The sequence below is a fragment of the Orcinus orca genome, chromosome 19, assembly GCF_937001465.1.
Source record: "Orcinus orca chromosome 19, mOrcOrc1.1, whole genome shotgun sequence".
NCBI lineage: Eukaryota > Metazoa > Chordata > Mammalia > Artiodactyla > Delphinidae > Orcinus > Orcinus orca.
The window spans coordinates 46,074,823-46,095,394 of NC_064577.1; the positions used below are offsets into that span (position 1 = coordinate 46,074,823).

The following is a 20,572-nucleotide window of genomic DNA, read 5'->3' on the forward strand; positions in this document are numbered from 1 at the left end:
GCCCTCCCCTACTCCCCAAGCCCCAGCACAGCGATCGGGATGGGGGGCTGTTGTTAGCTTTTAACTCTCCACTGTGCAGCGTCAGAGACTCTCAATGGGGCCTTGAGAATGAGCTCTTGGGCTGGGGGCTGGGGGCTGGGGGCTGCTCTCCCTCCTTTGGACACCTCACCCCTCTGCCATCCCCTGTGGAAAGCTCCAAGATGATGCAGTATGAATAGTTTTCTGGGGGCAGGGCATCCTCCTACCCCCTTCCTCCCTGTGTATGGGGGGCTCTCCATGTGTCTGTCCCTTCTCCCCGACCACACTCATCCCATCACCATCTTGTCCAGGGAGGGGATGGGGGCCAGGGCCTTGGCCGGGGGGGTGGGGTGGGGGTGGGCTTCTGGTTACTGTTGCCAAGCTCTGCCTCAGTTACCCAATCTGGATGCCCCCTCTTCCTCCCATCTCCCTCCCCTGTTCCCTTTGCAGATGGAGTCCCACACTGAGGAGGTGCCCGTCATGCTGAGACCAGATCTGCTGACTGTGAGGAAGTCTGGGGTCAGCCGAACGCACTCTCTGCCCAATGACAGCTACATGTGCCGGGATGGGAGCACTGCCGAGGGGTCCCTGGGACACAGGGGCTGGGGGCTCCCCAAAGCTCAGTCAGGTACCAAGTCTGGGGGCAGGCCAGCTCGGCTCACAGCAGGAGATCCGTCCTTGCCTAAGCCCAGTCCTGTCCTCGGGAAGTAGGGGTACTGAGGCAGACAAAGAGGTCTCTCCTACCCCTGAGGAGCCCCCAGCCTGAAGGGGTCAGCCAGCCCCCGCCTGAGGGAGCCCCCGCCTGAGGGGAGTGGCTTTCAATCCAGGGTGGGGGTTGGGTGGTGAGGGTAGAGGCCCCGGTGGGGAGAGTGGACGGGAGGGACTCAGGTGGGAGCCAGCACACTGACTCTCCAGTTCTTCTCTCTCCCCCTCCCCCCTCCCCTCACAGGCTCTGTCTTGTCCGTTCACTCCCAGCCAGCAGACACCAGCTACATCCTGCAGCTTCCCAAAGATGCACCCCACCTGCTCCAGCCCCACGGTGCTCCCACGTGGGGCACCATCCCCAAATTGCCCCCACCAGCCCGCTCCCCTCTGGCTCAGAGGCCACTCAGGCGCCAGGTGAGCAGGTGTGGCGGGTGGACACGGACCGGGGCTGGTCTCTCTGCTGGGAATCCTAGGCTGTTGGTGGTGACCAGGGTTGCCACTTTCACTCTCCCAGCAAACATTTATTGTGTGCCAGTGATGTGCCAGGCTGAGTTCTAGGTGCCAGGGGCACAGTTCTAGGCAAAGCAGAAGTGGTCTGTGTCCTCTTGGAGTTTGCACCCCCTCCTTTGTTTTGCCGAGGAGGCCCGGAGACCAGAGGGGGCCATGGTTGTCCAGGGACACACGTCAGGTTGGAGGTAGAACCTGGTCTCTGGACTCCCTTTCCGTGGCGCAGAGCTGCCTCCCTATTCTCTGTACTTCTAGACCTAGCTAAGGGGCACAAGGCACGTTTTAGATGTCTCCACTTTTGGCCAAGCCCGGCGCCTACCTTCCAGAGCCCACACTCCAGGGGCACAGAGCAGAAGCTCGTGTAGCCAGGTGAGGCTTGTCTGCCCCCACTGTGACAAGGCCACTACCCATGCCATGTGTGCCTCATGTGTGAGGATAGCTACGTGAGGATCTGCTCAATCCAGCACATCTGGGGAGCAGGCACCGTCCTCATCCCTTCTGCAAATATTCGCTGAGCAGCCTCCATGGCCGGGCACCGGGACATGGACAAATGAGACAGCCCCTGCCCTCTGGAGCGCATGGTATAACAGCAGGGACATACACTCCATCAGGTCATTGCTGCAGCAGGTCACAGAGTGCTCGCGTGTGTGGTGCAGCAGGGAGCAGAGGAGGAAGGGGTCAGTTTTACTTTGGGGTGAAGAGAGGCGGGTATTACATCACAGGGTACCTGAGCCCGTGTAGTCAAGGGATGCTCGCCATTTGGGAAGGGTATTTAAGGCCCAAGAAATAGCCTGTGCAGAGGCTGGGAGGTGCTGCGAGCAACAGCTGGGGAGCAGAGCTGGCCCAGTGCTTTCTTGGATCTGTACAGAGCGATTCCTGCAGGCTGGGGGGTGGGGGGTGGGGGCACAGTGGACAACAGAGGTCAGACTGCGTATGACCCGCATCTCCCAACAAGAGCAGATACTGGTACCCCTGCCTAGGGTGGTCCTGCCTGAAACTCCATGGAGCGGGGGAGGAGGGGCTCTCTGACCTGCCAAGTGGGACAGTTCACAGGGGAGAGGAAGCCCCTGGGCTGAGCCCTCGCCCCACCCCATACAGGCAGCAATAAGGACGGATTCCCTGGACGTTCAGGGCCTGGACAGCAGGGAAGACCTGCTGTCAGAGGTGAGCGGGCCCTCCCCGCCGCTGGCCGGGGCCTCCTCCTTCTGGGGCCGCTCCAGCGCCCAGGCGCAGCAGCATTCCCACGGCCAGAGCAAGATCTCGAAGCACATGCCCCCGTCAGCCCCCTGCCCGGGCCCAGAACCCACGTGGAGCAAGGGCCCATCAGAGATCAGAAGCAGCTTAGAGCTGGACACGGAGCTGAGCTGGATTTCAGGAGACCTCCTGCCTGTGGGCAGCCAGGAGGAAGCCCCGTCCCCACGGGACCTGAAGAAGTGCTACAGCGTGGAGGCCCGCAGCTGCCCGCGCCGGCCTGCGTCCTGGCTGGATGAACAGAGGAGGCACTCCATCGCCGTCAGCTGCCTGGACAGTGGCTCCCAACCCCGCCTGGGCCCTGGCCCCTCTAGCCTCAGAGGTCAGCCTCTTGGGGGACCTGGGAGCCGGCCCAAGAAGAAACTCAGCCCGCCCAGTATCTCCATAGAACCCCCAGAGAGCCAGAGCCAGGGCCCTCGGCCCCCACCCAGCCCTGGTGTCTGCCTCCGCCGGAGGGCTCCATCCAGCGACTCCAAGGAACCCTCGGCCTCCGGCCCTCCCGACAGCATGGCTGCCTCGCCCCCCCCAAAGAAAGACGTGCTGAGTCTCTCTGGTTTATCCTCTGACCCAGCAGACCTGGACCCCTGAGTCCTGCCCTACTCTCCCACTCACCTTTCTCCACTGGGTGCCAAATCGTAGCTCCTCCTCCTGGGCTATACTCCTGAAAAGTTCCATATGGACACCCTCCTCGCCTCAGTGGCCCTGGGCACCGGCAAGCGGAATTTCCAGAGTTGAAAGCAGCAGCCGTGGCCACCCTGCTCCAGGCTGAGAGAGACAGGCCCAGTGGAGCTGAGGTTCCCGACACCAGGAGCTGTTGGGAGAAAGCAATACGTTTGTGCAGAATCTCTATGTATATTCTATTTTATTAAATTAATTGAATCTAGTATTTGCGGGATGTACAACATTTTGTGACTGAAGAGACTTGTTTCCTCCTGCTTTTATGTGTCTCAGAATATTTTTGAGGCGAAGGCGTCTGTCTCTTGGCTATTTTAACCTAAAATAACTAATCTAGTTATATTCCCTCTTCTTGCAAAGCACAAGCTGGGACCGGGAGTGCATTACAGCCCTGGTGGGGGCCCATCTTCAGTGGAGAGCGAGAACCATTTTGGAAACTGTAATGTAACTTATTTTTTCCTTTAACCTCGTCATCATTTTCTCTAGGAGAAAAAAAGAAAAAAATAAGATTTTACAAATGAAATGGAACCTTTTTATATATACATACATACATATCTATATCTATATCTATAATAAAGTAATTTTCCAAAATAAAAAGTTAATCACGGTCCAAAGTAAAAGCAAAAGGGACAGAATGAGGCATTTCCAGATGGCACTGGAGAGAGATTCCTGGAGATGGGGAGTGGGTGGTGGGGAGGGAAGGGTCAGAGCTGCCTCTGTGTGTGTGTGTGTGTGTGTGTGTGTGTGTGTGTGTGTGTGCCAGAGAGAGAGAGAGATGCTACACGCCTCTCCCCAGAGGGCTGCAATCTTGCAGCCTGGCCTGCCAGGGTGGAGAGAAGCCCCTCTGCCGCCTGGCCTCCCAGGGGTAAGGGAGGAGAGAAGCCCCTCTGCTGGTGGCAGGCCGGATGAGCAGAGTGTACTCCTGCTTCTGTCAAAGGTTTATCTCTTCCCCTTAGCCAGGCAGCTCTGCGAATGTGAGTGATTCCAGATTAACTCTTATTTCTGCTGACAGCTATCAGCCCCACGGCGAAAGCTGGAAATGGGCATAATGAAGCTGTTTTGGTTAATGGGGCCGACTGAGGCTGGGGGAGGCGCGTCAGCTGCGGCAATGGGGTTTTGTGAGGTGCAGGGAAGGAGGCAAATGCTTCTGGGTTTCCCTTCCTCAGGCTTCAGCCCGGGTGACGTGAGGAGGGCGGGGGGCACTGACCGGTACTGGCACTGCGGGCACTGCCCCATCAAGGCTGCCAAAGGGATTCAGCTATATAAACAGCGAGCTGCTCCCTGCTGAGATGGAGGGGGCCAGGGCCAGGACCTCCCAGTGGAGTTGATAGGGTGGGGCAGCCAGGCTACTGGAGTGGGGAGCTGGCCCCCTGGGGGGTGATGAATGAGCACCATCAAGGAGTTTACACGGTCTGCTCCTGCCTGCCCAGTGGGAGCTCCCAGAGGAGGGAGGGGGCGAAGGCAGCCCGGCAGGCAGAGGGGAGGAAGGGGAGAGGAGGAGGGGCCAGCAGCACAGCCCAGAACCTCCTTTCTGGGGCTACCATGGGCAATATTCTTTTTTTTTTTTTTTTTTTTTTTGGGCAATATTCTTTTGTCTGAAACCCTGGTGCCAAGGGCACCAACCACAGACTCATCCAGTCTGTCCCTGCCAGCTACCCCCAAACATCCACCTCAACCCCACCCCCTTGAACACCCTTACCCCCTTACACCCAGCACCTTCAAACCCCAGGACGCTTGAAACCTCAAAGGCAGCTTGGGTTTGGAAGCCCTCCCCCACAGCCCCCATCTGAACCTGGGATCCTGGGGAAGTTGGGGGAGGCTACTGGATGGTTGGACCCGGAAATTTTGTCCCGCCCAGTATTTTCTAAGCTGGTGAAAGTTTTTCTCATTGCTCTTTTGGACGGAAATGACACTGCTCCTTGAAGCAAACACCTGGATTTATCCTCTGAGGGTGTGAAATAGCGTGAAAGCTTTACCTCTGGCCTCCTCGGGTGGGGAGGGGAGGGTGCAGTAGGAACTGCCTTCCTTAAAAAAAAAACAAAAGAAAAGCAAATCTACACAAAATTCCTAGAGTTTTGTCACCTGGGTCTGCAGATTAAGCTTTTATATTTTGGTAGCGTTCTGTAGCTGTCTATTCCTTAATGAGGGTAGGAAATTTGGAGAGGATGCTCTGGGGTCTTTTTTTTCATCTAATGGTTAGAGGACTCTGGGTCAAGGTGAAGCCGGAGAACTGGGCTGCTACCCGCTCCCCTCCACCCCAGACTTCCCAACCACCCTCTGCCCTGAGGACTCCTCAGAGGAGTGGATATGTGGATATCTGAGGGGAGAGAATTACAGCCTCTCCACCAAAAATGTAAAATCTTTATCAGTGATGGAAGCTGTTGTGTCTCATTAAAAGGGTTTTGAAGTGGAAATAATAATCTCATTAACAGTAGTAATAATAACGAGGATGCTGACCTCACGATGCTTGTCTGGATGGTTATTTGATTCTGCTCTGGGATGCATCAGCGGTGGGGAGTGAAGGCATCTGAAGGAGGCTGGGGTGGAGGCAGCAGGTCTTGGATTAGGGCCTCCAGGACAGGGCTGGAACTGGCCGGCAGCTTCAGGGATGTGGGGGCTTTTGGAGGTAAGAACATCTACGCTGCACTTCTGCTCTCAGCCTCCTCCTTGTGGGTTCAGAGGGAACTGTGTTAACAGCTGCAGGCCCCCACCTCGGGCTTGCCTGTTTCTGCTTCCTCCACCTCAAGACTCCAGGAAAAGGTCTATCTGGGGGCGGGGGGACTAGGAAGCGGAGCGAGCAGAGCGGGTGCTAAAAACAAATCTGAGGCTCATCTGCAGTATCTCCCTTATTTCTCACAATACCCTAGCAAGGGAAGTACCATGGCTATCATCTTCCCATGATGCAATGGGTTCAGAAAGGTTAAGTGACTTTGCCCAAGATCACACAGCCAGGAAATGGTGGAGCTGAGCTTTGAATCTTGACCTGGCCAACCGCCAGACAGCTGGCTTCACACTACCCCAGCCTCTTTTCCATTGTGGAAGGAATGGGACATGGTGTTAGGAGTCCTGATCACAAAACGACTTGCCAAGGAGGACTTTTCCAAAGCAGTCACATTTGTGTTCATGGAAATGTGCTCCTGAGCTCCCAGTTTGGTGTCCTCAGAGGCTTAGAGGAGCCCCTATTGTGTGGAGAGAGGCTTGACCACAAGAGAAGGTGTCCCTCAGCTCCAGGTGCTTGACCAAGAGATGGCCAAGTCTGACTCTGCAATTACCAAGTTTCCCAGGCACCATCTTTCCCTGGCAAAATGCTGCCCTTGAACCTCAAAGCACCTGCTCTCCTTCTCCTCCTCCACCCCCTCCCTTATTTCTTTCTGTCCTCTCCCCTGCCCCACCCAGACCTCTCTCACTTTTCAAACATTTTCGCCTCCATCGTCACCCCTAATCCCCACCCATCACAGCCCAGTGCCCCATGACCTCCTCTCACCTTTCCTGTGGGGGGTGGGGGGTGGAGGTGGGTGGAGAGCTGGCAACAGCAGTGCAGTGAGGGCATCAAACACCAGGTGGCAGCAACAAGGCACCTTCACCTGGTGCCACCCTGGTGCCCCTTCTGTAGAGGGACCTAGCCAGGGAGAGGACACCAACACTGATGGACACTTCTGCAGACAGGTGCTGTGTGCAGCCCCCGTAGAAGGAAACAGGCTTGCAGAGCCCAGCGAAGGACTCATCTGTGTGTGGGGAATCCCAGCCATTGGAGCGCTGAGCCCATGGTGCCCAGTGATCCCAGCCCACAGCCAGTGGACCCAGGACTAATCCAGGACAGTGGTTGCCAGGAGAGGAATTACCTCTCAAAAGCGAATTTAGTTGTGGGCTGGCACCCTGCTCTGAGGACACAGCAAGACAGGCCAAGGAGGTGATTGCTCCAGCAAGCAGCGATGAGGGAATTCTGCTAAGAACTTCAGAATTCTGTGTCTTAGCACTGGTCCAGGTGTGGGAGATGCTGACCGTGGCCCACGGAGCTAATTAACTGGTCCAGGTGTGGGAGATGCTGGCCGTGGCCCACTGTGCTAATTAATTCTTCTTGCTTTGAAAACTCCTGAAGCAGGCACAGCAGCCAGTGCTCACACACCTGCCAAATCAGATCAAAGCGCAGATTGGGGGCAGGGGGCAGCCTTGCAGAGGCCACAGGTGGGGCCGATGTAGGCCCCACCAGGCTGGGGTCTGGAGGAAAGAGGCCCCGCCCCACGGCATAAGAGGAGAGAGCTGGCGTTTGAGAGCTGGAGGCCGCTTTGGGGCTGCTCCCGACCTTCAAGGCGCCGTGGGGTAAAAGGAGCCAGGAGGTGAGTGGAGGGGAGAGCTAGCAGCCTTCACTGTTCCACACCCTTCTCCCGTCCTGTCAGTTCCCACCTGACTCTCCCCATTTGCAGCATTTCCTGTCCCTGGGTCTCCCTGACCCCCACTTGCTCCGCTTTCTTCTCTCTGCTGTCATTCCTGCTCGAAACTGTAGCTTGCAATTATCTTATCTTTCCATCTTTCTGCCAGGAAACTCACGATGCTGAGTTTCCCGGGGATGCTCACTGGCAGGGGAGACGCAGCACAGTCTGTGTGCACCCTGCGTGGAGCTGCAGTCATTCGAGGAGAGAGGATGGGGCTGGGGTCATTAAAGCTGGGGGATGTCAGTTGCCGGCCAACCCACAGGTCTTTATGGCTCCTCTCAGGACCCTCAAGCTGGAAACGTCTTTGTTCTGAAAACTCAAAAGCAGAGTGGACAGTGCCCACTGCTGGGACTGTACCTAATGCTACAGTGGCCTTGCTACTTATGACCTCTTCTAAGGACACAGGATGCTTGTTTAGTCAGTCAACAAACATTTTCTAAAGACCAACTTTGCCAGGCACTGTCCTGGGTGCTGAGGATACAGTGATAAACAAGATTGTCCTTAAGATGGTCCCTATCCTTAAGATGTTTGCAGTCTTTTGGGGGAGATAAGCAAGACAATCAGTGACAGAGTACAGGAAGGGAGGGAGGGCTGTGCAGAGGAAGGGCCCCTAGCCCAGGACTGGGGTGGGGGAGGTTCAAGGAAGGCTTGGGGGAGGGGGGTTTGAGTAAAATCTTCAAGAATGAGTAGAGTTTGTCAGGTGCAGAAAGGGAGGTGAGGCACAGGGAGGAGAGTAGGCCAAGCAGTCTTGAGAGGGGCGGGGCATGAGTGCAACAGCTAAGGATACAGGAAATGCATCCTGCCCCGAGGATGCATGGAAATAGCCCAGCCTTCAGAGACACGGAGCTCATCCTGCCTCTGCCAGGATAAGACAACTCAGGGCCTCCCTTTTCTTGCTCTGTTGAGAACAACCAAAACCGTAATGTCCTAGGAATAGCGTAGTTGTTATTCAACGGCTGTGTGAAAGGGGCCACATTCCGCGAGGGGCCGGGAAGGACAAACTCCCATTGAGTGCCTCCAGAGAGACGAGACGGGAGGAGGCGAGGATTGCCAGGTCCCCCACCACGATCTCGGAGGTTCCCACCCAGTGTCGCAGGCTTGGGAGTGGCTCTCCAGTAGCAAGATGAGAAGGCTGGGGCCAAAGAGGGTGGTGCTGCAGCCACAATGCTGAAGACAGGACCCAAGCGTCCTAGCCCCAGACTCGAGGAAGGGTTAGTGGAGGATTCCCAGCTGCTCCCCATAGAAGCCTAGATCAGCAGGGCAGGAAGAGACCTTAGATGGCATCTTGTCCAAGTTGCTCAAGAAAGTGAGTCCCAGGGACATCAAGGGGCTCGTCACACAGTATACTAAGGTTCTGCCCAAAGTGTGGGGGGGCGTTGGAGGTGACTCAGTCAATCCTTGCCCTCAGGAACTTCACAGACTGGCAGAGAAGACAGATTCTTCGCAACTAAATATAACCCAAGACACACTGCTACAAGAGTGTGAAAGCTCTATAGAGTCTGGCTCAGAGACGGAGGGGGCTGGGAGACTGGGTGAGTGGAGGGCAGGGGTGCAGACAAAGGGCTGAGAGGATTGCCCAGTGGTGGGGGAGAAGCCCCCAGTCCACTGCCTGGGGAAGGGAGAGCCTTGTCTACACTGCTCCCACCCCCACCTCATGCCGGGCTCAGATCTCTGCTCTGATAGCCCATGGCTGAAGAGCCTTCCTTCCGGTGACTTCCTGCCTGCCCAGAGGGACAGGAGATGGCTTCTGCTTCTGTGCTATCTTCCTGGCACCCACCCACACCGGCTTCTGAGCAGCCAAGCAGGAAAACGCATTGTTTTAAGAACGAGGGCGGGGAAGGGATCACCTGGGCAGACCCTGCAGACAAGAACAAGGTCGGGAGGCAAGGGCAGAGGAGAGCTGGGCCAGGGGAAGAGGTGCCGGAGGAACGGGGGATTCCTTCTCAACCTCAAGAGGGGTGGTGAACTGGCTTCTGGGATCCCGTTAGGGAAGAGAGGATGACTGGGGGAGTGGAAAATGGAGGGAGGGAGGGAGCGGTCCCAGCATGGCCAAGCTGTGGCAAGCAGGAGAAGGAGGCCATTGACCCCAAAGCCGTGTCACTGATGCGGCATGTGGAGAACCAGTCTCAGGAGGAATGTGCTAATGTGGGGCCTTACCTGCCCATCCCCCACCCCTACCAGGCTGAAGTGGAGGAAACCAGCGCAAGGTGGATGCCTACTGAATGTGCCAGGAGATACGCCTGATGCTTTACGTACCTTTCCCATTCAATCCTCAGAGCAACCCTGTGACATAGGTACTATGATTATGCCTGTTTTACAGATATGGAAGTGGAGGCAGAGAGTGGTGCTGGAGCAGCAGGTACAAAATCAGGGAGGGACAGAACCACAGGCAGGCAGCAGTTTAAGAGGATCATGGGAAGCCACCATCTGGATGATGCTGGGACCCCCTCCCATCCCCCCCTCCTTAGGTGTACACACACACACACACACACACACACACACGCACTTTCTGTGCTGGTGTCTGCCAGTTCCCGGACAACTTGTGGGGCAGAGGTAGCCTCTGGATTGTCTGGGCACACAGCTCTTCCCATTTCACAGATGGGGAGACTGACATTCAGAGATGAACGTGACAAGGATTTATTCACGGAGGGAGTCTTGCTAAGTCCCTTTTCATGTCCCTAGACTCCTGGGGGCCACCCTCCCCCCCCCACTCCCCGCAGAGTCGTGCGCGTTGGGAAGGGGGGTGTGTCCCTTGGAAACAGACCCTGCTCCAGCCCTATCAGCCTCATCTTTCCGGGGCATCTCTCCGGCGCGGCCCAGTGGCCACCCGAAGGGCTTGTCACTGTGTCAATGGCCCGCCGACACTGTCCCAAAATCCCTCCGGGAGCCGCAGTTTCTTAGAGGCGCTGTCTCAATACGACCCAAAGGGCCTGGGGGAAGGGCTTGGAGGGGCGGGCCGGGGCGGAGGGCGGGGCTGGAGGCGGCTCTGGGCGGGCTCTAGGTCTGTCCCCCGGGCTGGTAGAGACCGTGCTCGCTGTCCTCGCGGCCGACCTCCGGCCCCATGGATGCTCTGTGCGGCTCCAAGTTCTGGGTAAGGAGGTGTCCCGGGACTGAAGGCGCGCACCGGCGAGCCCTTAGACAGACCCGGGGAGGGGGCGATGTGATGCCAGGAGGGGGCCTGGTGGCGCCGCCCAGAGCCAGGTCCCTAGTGGCCTTCAGGACCTGCCCTGTCCTCCCCAGCCACGTGGGAGAGCCTGGGAAAGCCAAGTACTAGGCTCCTGGAGGGCTCGGTGGGTGGCACCCTGAATTCAGAAGGTGCCCGCACTTGCCGCCTCACCGCAGTTCCTCTCTGGGGCTGACCGCAGGGTGCAGAAGTGGCATTTCCCCATTACTAGATCCTGATGATACTTCAGCGCCTGCCCCATAGACTAGGACTTGGATGCCCACTCCCACAGCCGGTCAACCAGGTGCTTTGGGAGCCTGTCCACTGGGCTTCCCCCTTCTTAAACGGTTCCTGCCTGCTTGGGAAAGGTTCCTTCTTTCCTCTGGGCAAGGGCCACCAGAGAGGAGGTGATCCTCACTGCACCAGCCTCAGGAAGGAGAGGCAGACCTCATTCTGCAGGCAGGCCCTTACAGGTATAGGATAGCAGGATTTCCTGGTCCCACCCTCTCCGTTTACAGATGGGGAAGGCGAGGCCTAGAGACTTGCTCAAAGTCAGCCAGTTAGAGGAGTGCAGAGCTGGGATAGAAAAGCAGGCCTTTTCACGCACACGCCAAGTCCCTCCTAAGACATCAGGCTACTTTTCAGGCTGCTGAGTCCAGACCCCCAGCATAGTTGAGTGCAGTCCATGCAGACAGCGCAAGAGCTTCCTACAGACTTCAGAATCTACTCACAGCAGCTCCCGTGACCATCACTGCAGCTCTGGGAGGCAAGTGGTGGTGCGTCTCCATTTCACAGATGAGCTCAGATTCAAGGGGCTTGTCGGTGATCATCCGGGGGCTGCCCAGCATGGGCTGGTCTCAAATCCAGGGCCTCAGAATCCCAATCTCTACATCTTTTTGCCATTTCAAGTATTCGTACATATGTGCTTGGTGTTGTGTGTGCCCAGTGTGTGTTACCCATGGGTGGGTGCTTGTGTGGGTGTGTGTGCATGTGTGTGTGCCCATGTGTGTACATAAGTGTGTGTATACAGTCAGGAACCCCACTCTTGGGCTGTGTTTGGGCTGTACTGAGGGGGGTTACATGAACTTTTGAAATGTGGGGCAATGGAATACCTGTAAAAAATATCTTTGGGGATCTCTTTTTTTTTTTTTTTGCTGTACGCGGGCCTCTCACTGTTGTGGCCTCTCCCGTTGCGGAGCACAGACTCCAGACGCGCAGGCCCAGCGGCCATGGCTCACTGGCCCAGCCGCTCCGCGGCATGTGGGATCTTCCCGGACCGGGGCACGAACCCGTGTCCCCTGCACCGGCAGGCGGACTCTCAACCACTGCGCCACCAGGGAAGCCCAGGGATCTCTGTTATTCTCTGGGTCACTAAATGGTTAATCAGAGATGGTGCAACTTCTCTGAGGCTGCCCTTCTTGCCACAGGAGTCCTGTCTGTCATCCAGCCTGGCCTGGTCACATGCTGCCAGCGTCCAGAGTTTGTCCCTTTGGCTCAAGAGTAGACTTCCTCTCGCTGCCACTTGAGCCTGGCTGATGTGGCTACAGCGTGGTCGTGGTGTCCGAGGTGGTCAGACGCAGGACTTGTAAATTAAGGAGGCAGATGTGCCCAAGCCTCAAGTGCAAGGGCCCCCTGTTCCTGGGTGGACAGTTAACCCTGAGAGCTTAGGACTGTCCAGGGACAGGCTTCGAGGGACCGGGAGTTGGGGAACTCAGGACTCCCTCCCTGTTCTCAGCTTAGAGGTCCTTTGGTTCTACCCTTCCATGATACTGTGGAATCAAGTGTCAGAGCTTGGGGGCTTGGAGCAGCTGGCCCTGCCCCTCATTACAGAGCTGAGGAAACTGAAGGAATGGACTTGTCAGGGTCACATGACAATCAGCTACGGAGTGCTGGACTGGGAAACAGGACCCTGAGGTATGGCTCCAACTTTGCCAGTGCCTGACTGTGAACATCTGGGCTTCCGGACTCCCGGAGCCTGGACTTCCTGTTGCTCAAGAGCTGTGTGTACCTCCTCGGAGAACCTCAGGGTCCATGGGAGGCTCAGCTATGTTAGGTCCAAGGGATGACTGTCTACCGTGGATACCTCAAATGACAAGGGGACTAACCACTCCTCTTCCCGACCTCAACGTCTAAGCACCTTCCATCTTCCACATTATCTTCTTGGCTCCTGAAAGCTGTTCCAGGCTGTACCCAGTGTGGCTGGTGACTGGAAGTGGAGTGGGAAGAAACCAGGAAGGTTCCCAGCTCATCCTCTGAGGGTTTGCAGAGCTGAAACAAGGGAGGCAGGGTCTGAAGCCCAGAGGCTGGAGCTATAACTTTAGCTCTAACTCAGTTACCCCAAAGGCCTGGAGTTCAGGGCTACTCATTGGTGCTGTGCTAGTTTGCATCTCATTTTCATTGTATATTATTCAGGTATACTTGGCCCTGAACCTTTTATCTTAGGGGCCTGTGGGTGACCCGCCTTGTTGGAAGTAGTTCAGGGAAGCCAGGAGATACCTGAGCCAAGGGTGAAAAGGTAGGGGAGGGGACATGATTCAGGCCCCTCTGGGCCACTCGTTTACTCTATCAAGCCTTTTTTTTTTTTAATTTATTTATTTTTGGCTGCGTTGCTGTGCGTGGGCTTTCTCTAGTTGCGGCGAGCGGGGGCTACTCTTCGTTGCTGTGCGCAGGCTTCTCATTGCGGTGTCTTCTCTTGTTGTGGAACACAGGCTCTAGGCACGCGGGCTTCAGTAGTCGTGGCTCATGGGCTCTAGAGTGCAGGCTCAGTAGTTGTGATGCATGGGCTCAGTAGTTGTGGCGCGCAGGCTCAGTAGTTGTGGCGCACGGGCTTAGTTGCTCCGCGGCATGTGGGATCTTCCTGGACCAGGGCTTGAACCCGTGTACCCTCCATTGGCAGGTGGATTCTTAACCACTGCGCCACGAGGGAAGTCCCTACCAAGGCTTTTTTGCTAGCTCATCTTCACAGCCTCAGTTTTTCCATCTGTGAAATGGGGAAATAACCCATCTCTTAACTACCTCACAAGACTGTTGTGGAGATCAAATAAGATAGGGAATGTGAAATGATTTGAGAACTTAAAACTCTCTGTTGGTGACAGGTCATGATATTCCTGGGAAGAGGAATAAAGAGAAAGAGATATGAGGTTAGAAGGAGGTGTTAGGTTTGGGAAGACCTACAAAAAAGGGGCTGGCATGGCTGTTGGGCCATGGGCTCCCATTTCAGCTGTTTGCTGGGGAATTTGTGGCTAAATCCATCCACCTCAGCCCCAGCTAAATGTGAGGGCAGGAGCCCCAGGGGACCCACGGACATGCGCACACACATGCACTCACACACACTGTGTACTGAGAGTGACTTATCCTTTCTTTGACTCTCTCTCTTACCTCTACCCACTTTGGGGTGGAATACCAACATCTCTGATTATGCTTGGGAGTTTCATGGGAAATAAATTGCAAGAGAATGAACTGTGATCAAACAGCCCAGCCATCATGGAGCCAGAGATGCCTCTAGAACAAAGAAGTTGGAAGTGTCCCTTTGCTGCACCTCATTGCCCCCTGCCTGGAGGATTACTCCGTTCTGAGCAGTGGAGTTGGGCAGCACCAGTGGTGAAGAGAGTTCACAGAGGAAGGGCTTGGGGCTGTTTGCCCTCAGGAGGTCTTGACCTGTTTGCAGAATTAGTTTTCATCTGACGGGCTCCAGGAAGTTCCTGGGAGGCTGACTCGGCTCAGAAATCCAAAGGTCCTAACCAAAAAACTGGCAGAGGCAGGGCCCCTGAGGTTAGGCCGGTGGGTAGGAGGCAGACACCCCTCAGCCTCCTGGACACCAAACCCCACCCCCACCAGGAACCCAGTCCTCCCTGCCAGGCCAGGACCACTAGAATCCCTTTTCTCCATCCCATCTGGGGCAACAAAGCTGGTGCTAGACCACTTTGAGCCTCTGAGCTTCTGGCTTCTGGAAGAAAGATTTTGTCCCTTGTGGCCTTAGGCTGACCTCTCCCAAGCCCTACTGCTCCCCGACTGCCCTGGACCTGGTCTGGAGGGCTGGAGACTTAGGAAAGGAAGTGAGTCAAGGAAGTGGCATTTGGGAGGGCACTTTGCCAAGCCCGCCTGCTGGTCCCCCGACCAGGAAATGGTCTTGGAGCGTGGGGCCAGCCAGGGAGGGAGATCCCAATGGGGCCTGCCAGCTGACTCGCCCAGGAGGCAGGATCAGAGCACCTGAGTTGTGTCCACCCCTCCCTGGTGTGGCTGTCCCAGGGGCAACAGGTGCAGCAGGATCCTGAGAGAGGGGGTGAGACTTGGATGTGCCACTGCTGTGTGATGGGGCCCCTCCCCTGCCCCACCTGGAGCTGTTCCTGTTTCCAGTGCTGGGGCCAGGTGGTGGTGCTGGGCTGGGGGTGGGTGCTAACAGGGGCCTAACCCTGGCTTGGATTTCTCCTTCTAACTGGATACTCAGGTTTCTAGTCCAGTGGCTCCCACAACGCCAGCTAGTCTGTTACCCCGTGATGGCAACCCTTCCCCTGAGCTCTATGAAAAGAACTGCAGCAAAGAGGTGATTTGAGGGCAGGCTGTATGGCCGAAAGATTTTTAATATTTCAGGTGATCTGGACACATGTGTTCTCTCTCCAAGGTGGGCTGTCATGTTGGAGCCCTAACGGGGACTGGGACTCTGGAGCTACACGGCCTGGGTTCAAGTCCTGGCGTCAGCCCAGGTGAACTGGGGCCGGTCACTTTCCAGCCACGAGTCTCAGCTGGTGTGAACATTAAATAATAATCTTGGAACACAGTGGTGTTCAAATAAGCAAAGCTGTTAATGGCTGGCAAGGCCCCTTTCAGAAGCAGACGCGCAGGCCAGGCTGTGAGCCAGGCTTTTGCCCCCACCCCCACCCCCAGGCCCTTCCAAAAGCCGCAGCACATGTGAACAGGCCCTTGCCCTTTCTGCACCTCCATTTCTGCTGAGATAAATGAACTTGTCAGTTGATCCCTTCTCCCCGCCCCCCAGGATTAAGGAAGTCATTACTCTTCTCGTGACAGAGGCTATCAACAAGCCTGGGGCCCCAGGGGCTGGGAAGTCCCTGAAGGCGCCGTGGCCCAGCTGGGGCAGAGAGCTCTGGGGTCCTTACAGCCACCTGCCCCCTGCTGGGGTCTGCAGGGATTTCAGTCTTGGTGCCTATGAAGGGGCCCCTGCTGTGTGGTCCATTCTGGGTGCCAGACCTTATCAGCCCCATCCAGCTGTTTAATCACGTTATTAAGGTAGCTGTTGTTGCCATGGAAACTGTGTGGGTGGCAGTGGGGGAGGGGCTGTGGGCCCTCCGAGCGTGCCGCTGCCTGTTCTTCGGAATGGGAATTGGGGGCCAGTGGCTTGAGAAGGGGTCACCCATCGGGTTCTGTGGGATTGCAGGGAGTATCATGGGGTCCAGGAAGTGACCTCCACCAACTGTGTCATTTACAATTAGCTTTGTTTGGGTCAGAGAGCCCCTCACATGCCTTGGTGTCAAAGAGAGAGCATCCCGAGTTCCTGGGCATACAGCTGCAGAAGTGGGCTTTGGAGGGTGACTTTCATTTATTTGTTCACTCATTCTTTCTTTCTTTTGTTCAACAAATGCATGGGAGTGCTGTGTCTGTGCTAGGAACTGTTCTAGGCAATGGGGAGTACGCTGGTCAGCAGAACAAACCCGTCCTCACGGAACACATATTCCAGTGAGAGAGGACAGAAAAACAATAAACATAAGAAATAATTCAATTATATACTATCCTAGAAAGTGATAAGGGCTATGGGGAAAATAGGACAGGCCAGCAGGGATGGGGATGCAGGAGCACGATGGGGTTACAGTTCCAGTTTTCATTAAGAAGGTCAGGGTGGACCTCCACGAGAAGGTGAGGTCCGAGCACAAGCTTGCAGGTGACCAGGGCACGAGGCACAGCACTGCTGGCTTGAGGCAGGCACAGGCCTGACATTTGGGAACCACACTGAGGCCAGGAGGCAGGTGGGATGAGAGAGGGGAGCAGGGAAGCTGAGGTCAGAGAGACAGGGGAGCAGATAAGAGGGTCTCGAGGCCCCCTTGGAGACTTTGGCTTTTACTGTGAGTGAAATGAGGAGCCCTTGGCAGGTTTTAACTGGAGAGGTGACATGGTGCATCCCTGAGACGTCTGGCTTAGGTTTCATGAAGGCTTGTCTCCAGCTGCTGTGCTGGAGGAGGCCGCTAGGCAAGCTGCAGGCGTGGAAGCAGGGAGGCCGGAGAAGGCGCGACGCCACAGTCCATGTGAGAGTGTGGGGTGGAGAGAAGCCGTCGTATCCCGGATGTATCGGGGAGATCCAAATGAAGATGCCTTTTTATAGATTGAAAAGAGTGGAATGTAGCCCTTTCATACCGTTCAGCCTAATAATTTGAAGGTAGAGTGGACGGGATTTGCTAAGAGGTTGGGTGTGGGCTGTGAGAGAAGGGGAAAGAATCAAGGGCGGCTCAGGGGGGCCTCCCGGTGGCGCAGCGGTTGGGAGCCCGCCTGCCGACGCGGGGGACGCGGGTTCGAGCCCCGGCCCGGGAGGATCCCACGTGCCGCGGAGCGTCTGGGCCCGGGAGTCACGCCCGCAGAGCCTGCGCGTCCGGAGCCTGTGCTCCGCAGCGGGAGAGGCCACGGCAGTGAGAGGCCCGCGTACCGCAAAAAAAAAAAAGGATGACTCAGAGGATTCTGGGAGAAGGAAAGCATTGCCCTGCATCAAGGTGGGCAGGTTGGAGAAGGGGGGACGGGCAAGATTTCCGTTCTGAACACGTTGTGCGTGACGTGTCCCGTCGTTGTCCTAGCGAGCAGTCTGAGGTAAATAGTCTAAGGACACAGGCAAGGACAGGTACCCGCTGTCTCCTGGAGAGGGCTCTGCCCAGCTGGGACATGCGTATCTGAAGGAAAGGAGCCCAGGCCGGATCTCCCTGTGGGTCAAAGCCGTCATCTGGTCCTCCCAAGACCTCTTGACTGTTGCCACAGTGGAACTTGTTTATGAAACCAAAACAAGGTCCCGGCAGCCTCTGCTCAGTCACCTGCTTCCTCCAGTGTTGTCCTATTGGAGTCAAGGTGCTTTGCTGTTCATTCTCCCCCCTTGCGGGGAGCTGGCTGGGATGCTGTCATTACTCCCATTAGTGTGGAGACTGAGGTTCAGGGAGATGAAGTCTCCAAAGAGGCAGCCCATGCTGGGTCCTCTGCATCAGGGTTTGGTTCTCCTCGGGACCACTCCCTGCCTGCCTCAGAGAGCCCTGACCCTGACCCAGTGAAAGTGGTGATTCCTGGTTGTGCCTTCGAACTCAGGCGCCTGTCTACCTATACACTCTCTCCCTTGTCTGTCAACGCACAGACCTTGACTCACAAGGTCAATCTGGGCTGTTCCTCATACCTGGCCCTGTGCTGGGAGCTGGAAGATGCAGGGCAGGAGAGGAGAGGAATAAGAGTAGGGCCCAGTGTCTATCCTGAAGGGTTCACGTTGCTGTAGACAGAAGATGTATTCACAGGTGCAGGTCCAAGCAGCACAGGGTGGGAGAGACCCCAGCTCGGTGCCACGAGGCCTGGGTGTCCGTCCCAGCTCCCAGCTGCCAGGTGTCCTTGGACCTGTTGCCAGAGCGGGGGGAGCCTGCCTTTTCTTTTGCCTAACATTGTTCGTCGTCTTCTCTTTTGGAATAATGACCACGTAAGTGCTATAATAAAATGCTACTGAAACATAAGGGGTGTTGCTCACTCTCAGCTGATAGTCACTTATCAGGCTGTTGAGAACATACAAAATAAAGCAAGGAAAAGCCCACTGGCGGCCGGGGTGCCCCAGAAATGCTTTCTGTAGGAGGTGAAGCTCAGCTTGGGCCCAGAGAGGTTGGCAGTTCACTCCAGACCCGAAGACCAGATGGTCAGAGTTGGGGGTGGCCTTGGGCCAGCTATCTGGATGGCAACTAAGTGGATGGGATTAACGGGCTTGCCAAGCATTAAAGCAGGGTGCAGCTGCCCCTTGACAGTGGAATGGATAAGTGCATGGGTCCGTTCATACAACGGACCAGGAGCAGAAATGGGGAGGGAGAATCCACACTCACACTCAGCGCCAGGGATGACACCCCCAAACGCAGTGCGGAGAGAAGAAGCCACACATGAAAGACCCAGGAAATGTGTGATTTCCTTTATAGGAAGGTCCCACGCGGGCAAAATCACATGTTGTTGGAACTCAGAGCAGTGTTCTGGGATGAGGAGGGTTTGGAGGGGGCACAACAGGGGCTTCTGGGGGTTGGCAACGTCCTGTTCCTTGATTCTAGTTCTAGTTACACAGGCGTGTTCAGTGTGTGAAAATTCACTGAGGTGTATACTTAAGCTGTGTGTACTTTTCTGTAAGTATACTATACTTGGCTAAGAAATGTGGGGTTTTTTTTTTTGCGGTACGCGGGCCTCTCACTGTTGTGGCCTCTCCCGTTGCAGAGCACAGGCTCCGGACGCGCAGGCTCAGCGGCCATGGCTCACGGGCCCAGCCGCTCCGCGGCACGTGGGATCTTCCCGGACCGGGGCACGAACCCGTGTCCCCTACATTGGCAGGCGGACTCTCAACCACTGCGCCACCAGGGAAGCCCAGAAATGTTTTAAAGAGGAAAACAATATGGGCCAGGGCACCTGTCTCCTCTCTCCTGGTACAGCGTGATCAGGCCTACAGGATAACCCCTCTCTGTGACCCTGTGCCCAGCCCAGGGCCATGTGCCCAGTGCCTCTCTGTGACCCTGTGCCCAGTACTTAGCAAGAGTCTTCTGGTCCTAGGCTCGCATCGCTTGAGCAACTACTGAGTACACGGCTCTAGAATTCAAGATGTACACAGTACAACCTCTGCCCTCCGGGGTTTGAGTGAAACGCCCCAAAGAAGCATGTGCCTGGACCTCATGCTCCCCAGGGGCAGGGACGGGTCTGTTCCGAGTGTGCCTCCCCCCCACCCCCGCTGCCTGGCTCATAACAGGCCTTTATCAGAGCGTCATCAAGTGGAAGACGTACTCCAGAAGGCGGCTCCGTCGTTAGGTGCTGACTTCAGAGCAGGAAGCGTGCTCAAGATGGGAGAGGTGGGTCCTAAGCCGGGCCCACCGCCCTTCCCTGTAGGGATCTTGACAAGTGGAAGAAATAGGGACAAGGCTGAGCGAAGGTGTAGGAGTGAGACTCTCAGAGCAGATTTAGAGTGAAGTGAGTTTGGCAGTGGGGGACGGGAGCAGTGGGAAGGCAAGGAGGGGCAGCTTGAGCCCCTGCAGGTCTGGGGCCATGAGGCAAGGGGCACAACGCTGCCTTTCAGGAATCTTGCAGCCATGGGCAGGTGCTTTGGAGGCAGAGGGCTGGCCCAGATGGGATTAAAGAGTGAGGGTAGGCTGAGGAAAGGGAAGCAGGGTGTGCAGACCACTCCATGAAATATTTTCTTAAGGTGGGATAACTCAGGCACATAGATAGTTTGATAGTTCACATAGATAGATAGATAGGTAGGTAGATAGTTCAAGGCCAGTTGTGGGACTTGAATGCCATGCTTAGACTTTGTCTTCTAGTCAGTAGGAAGCCACTGAAGGTTTAGAGGCAGGGTGTAAGATTATCCTTTTGTTTATTCATTCATTCAACAAATGTTTAATTTAAGTTATTTAAGCAAATTTTCGCTGAGCACCTACTATGTGCCGGGCACTGCTCTGGGTACTTAGGATACATCAATAATGAAATAAGATTCTTTCCTTCAAGAAACACACATGCCAGCAGAAAGAGATGAGAGAAAACATAATAAATTTCTAAATTATGTAGCATGTTAGAAGGTGGTAGGTATAGGGAAAAGAAAAAGCAGAGAAAGGTTAAG

At 55.8% G+C, this 20,572-nt stretch overlaps 2 protein-coding genes across 18 annotated transcripts in view; both read left to right on the plus strand.

Moving 5' to 3' along the window:
* The window catches only part of CACNA1G (calcium voltage-gated channel subunit alpha1 G), a 62,826-nt gene extending 59,441 nt beyond the window's left edge, over nucleotides 1-3,385 (plus strand). For 12 of the 14 annotated variants that reach the window (XM_004282563.3, XM_049702655.1, XM_004282562.3 and 9 more), the window contains 3 exons: nucleotides 469-646; nucleotides 968-1,137; nucleotides 2,329-3,385. In XM_004282563.3, the coding sequence (XP_004282611.1) occupies nucleotides 469-646; nucleotides 968-1,137; nucleotides 2,329-3,069 (1,089 nt within the window). In that variant the 3' untranslated portion in view covers nucleotides 3,070-3,385. The remainder of the gene's footprint in view (nucleotides 1-468; nucleotides 647-967; nucleotides 1,138-2,328) is intronic. The other 2 variants (XM_049702652.1, XM_049702653.1) reach the window with 1 other exon arrangement.
* Nucleotides 3,386-10,554: 7,169 nt separating this feature from the next.
* The window catches only part of ABCC3 (ATP binding cassette subfamily C member 3), a 43,340-nt gene continuing 33,322 nt past the window's right edge, over nucleotides 10,555-20,572 (plus strand). For 2 of the 4 annotated variants that reach the window (XM_049702657.1, XM_049702658.1), the window contains exon 1: nucleotides 19,785-19,808. In XM_049702657.1, the coding sequence (XP_049558614.1) occupies nucleotides 19,800-19,808 (9 nt within the window). In that variant the 5' untranslated portion in view covers nucleotides 19,785-19,799. Of the gene's footprint in view, nucleotides 10,681-12,507; nucleotides 12,667-19,784; nucleotides 19,809-20,572 lie in introns of those variants that run through there. The other 2 variants (XM_004282863.4, XM_033410992.2) reach the window with 2 other exon arrangements.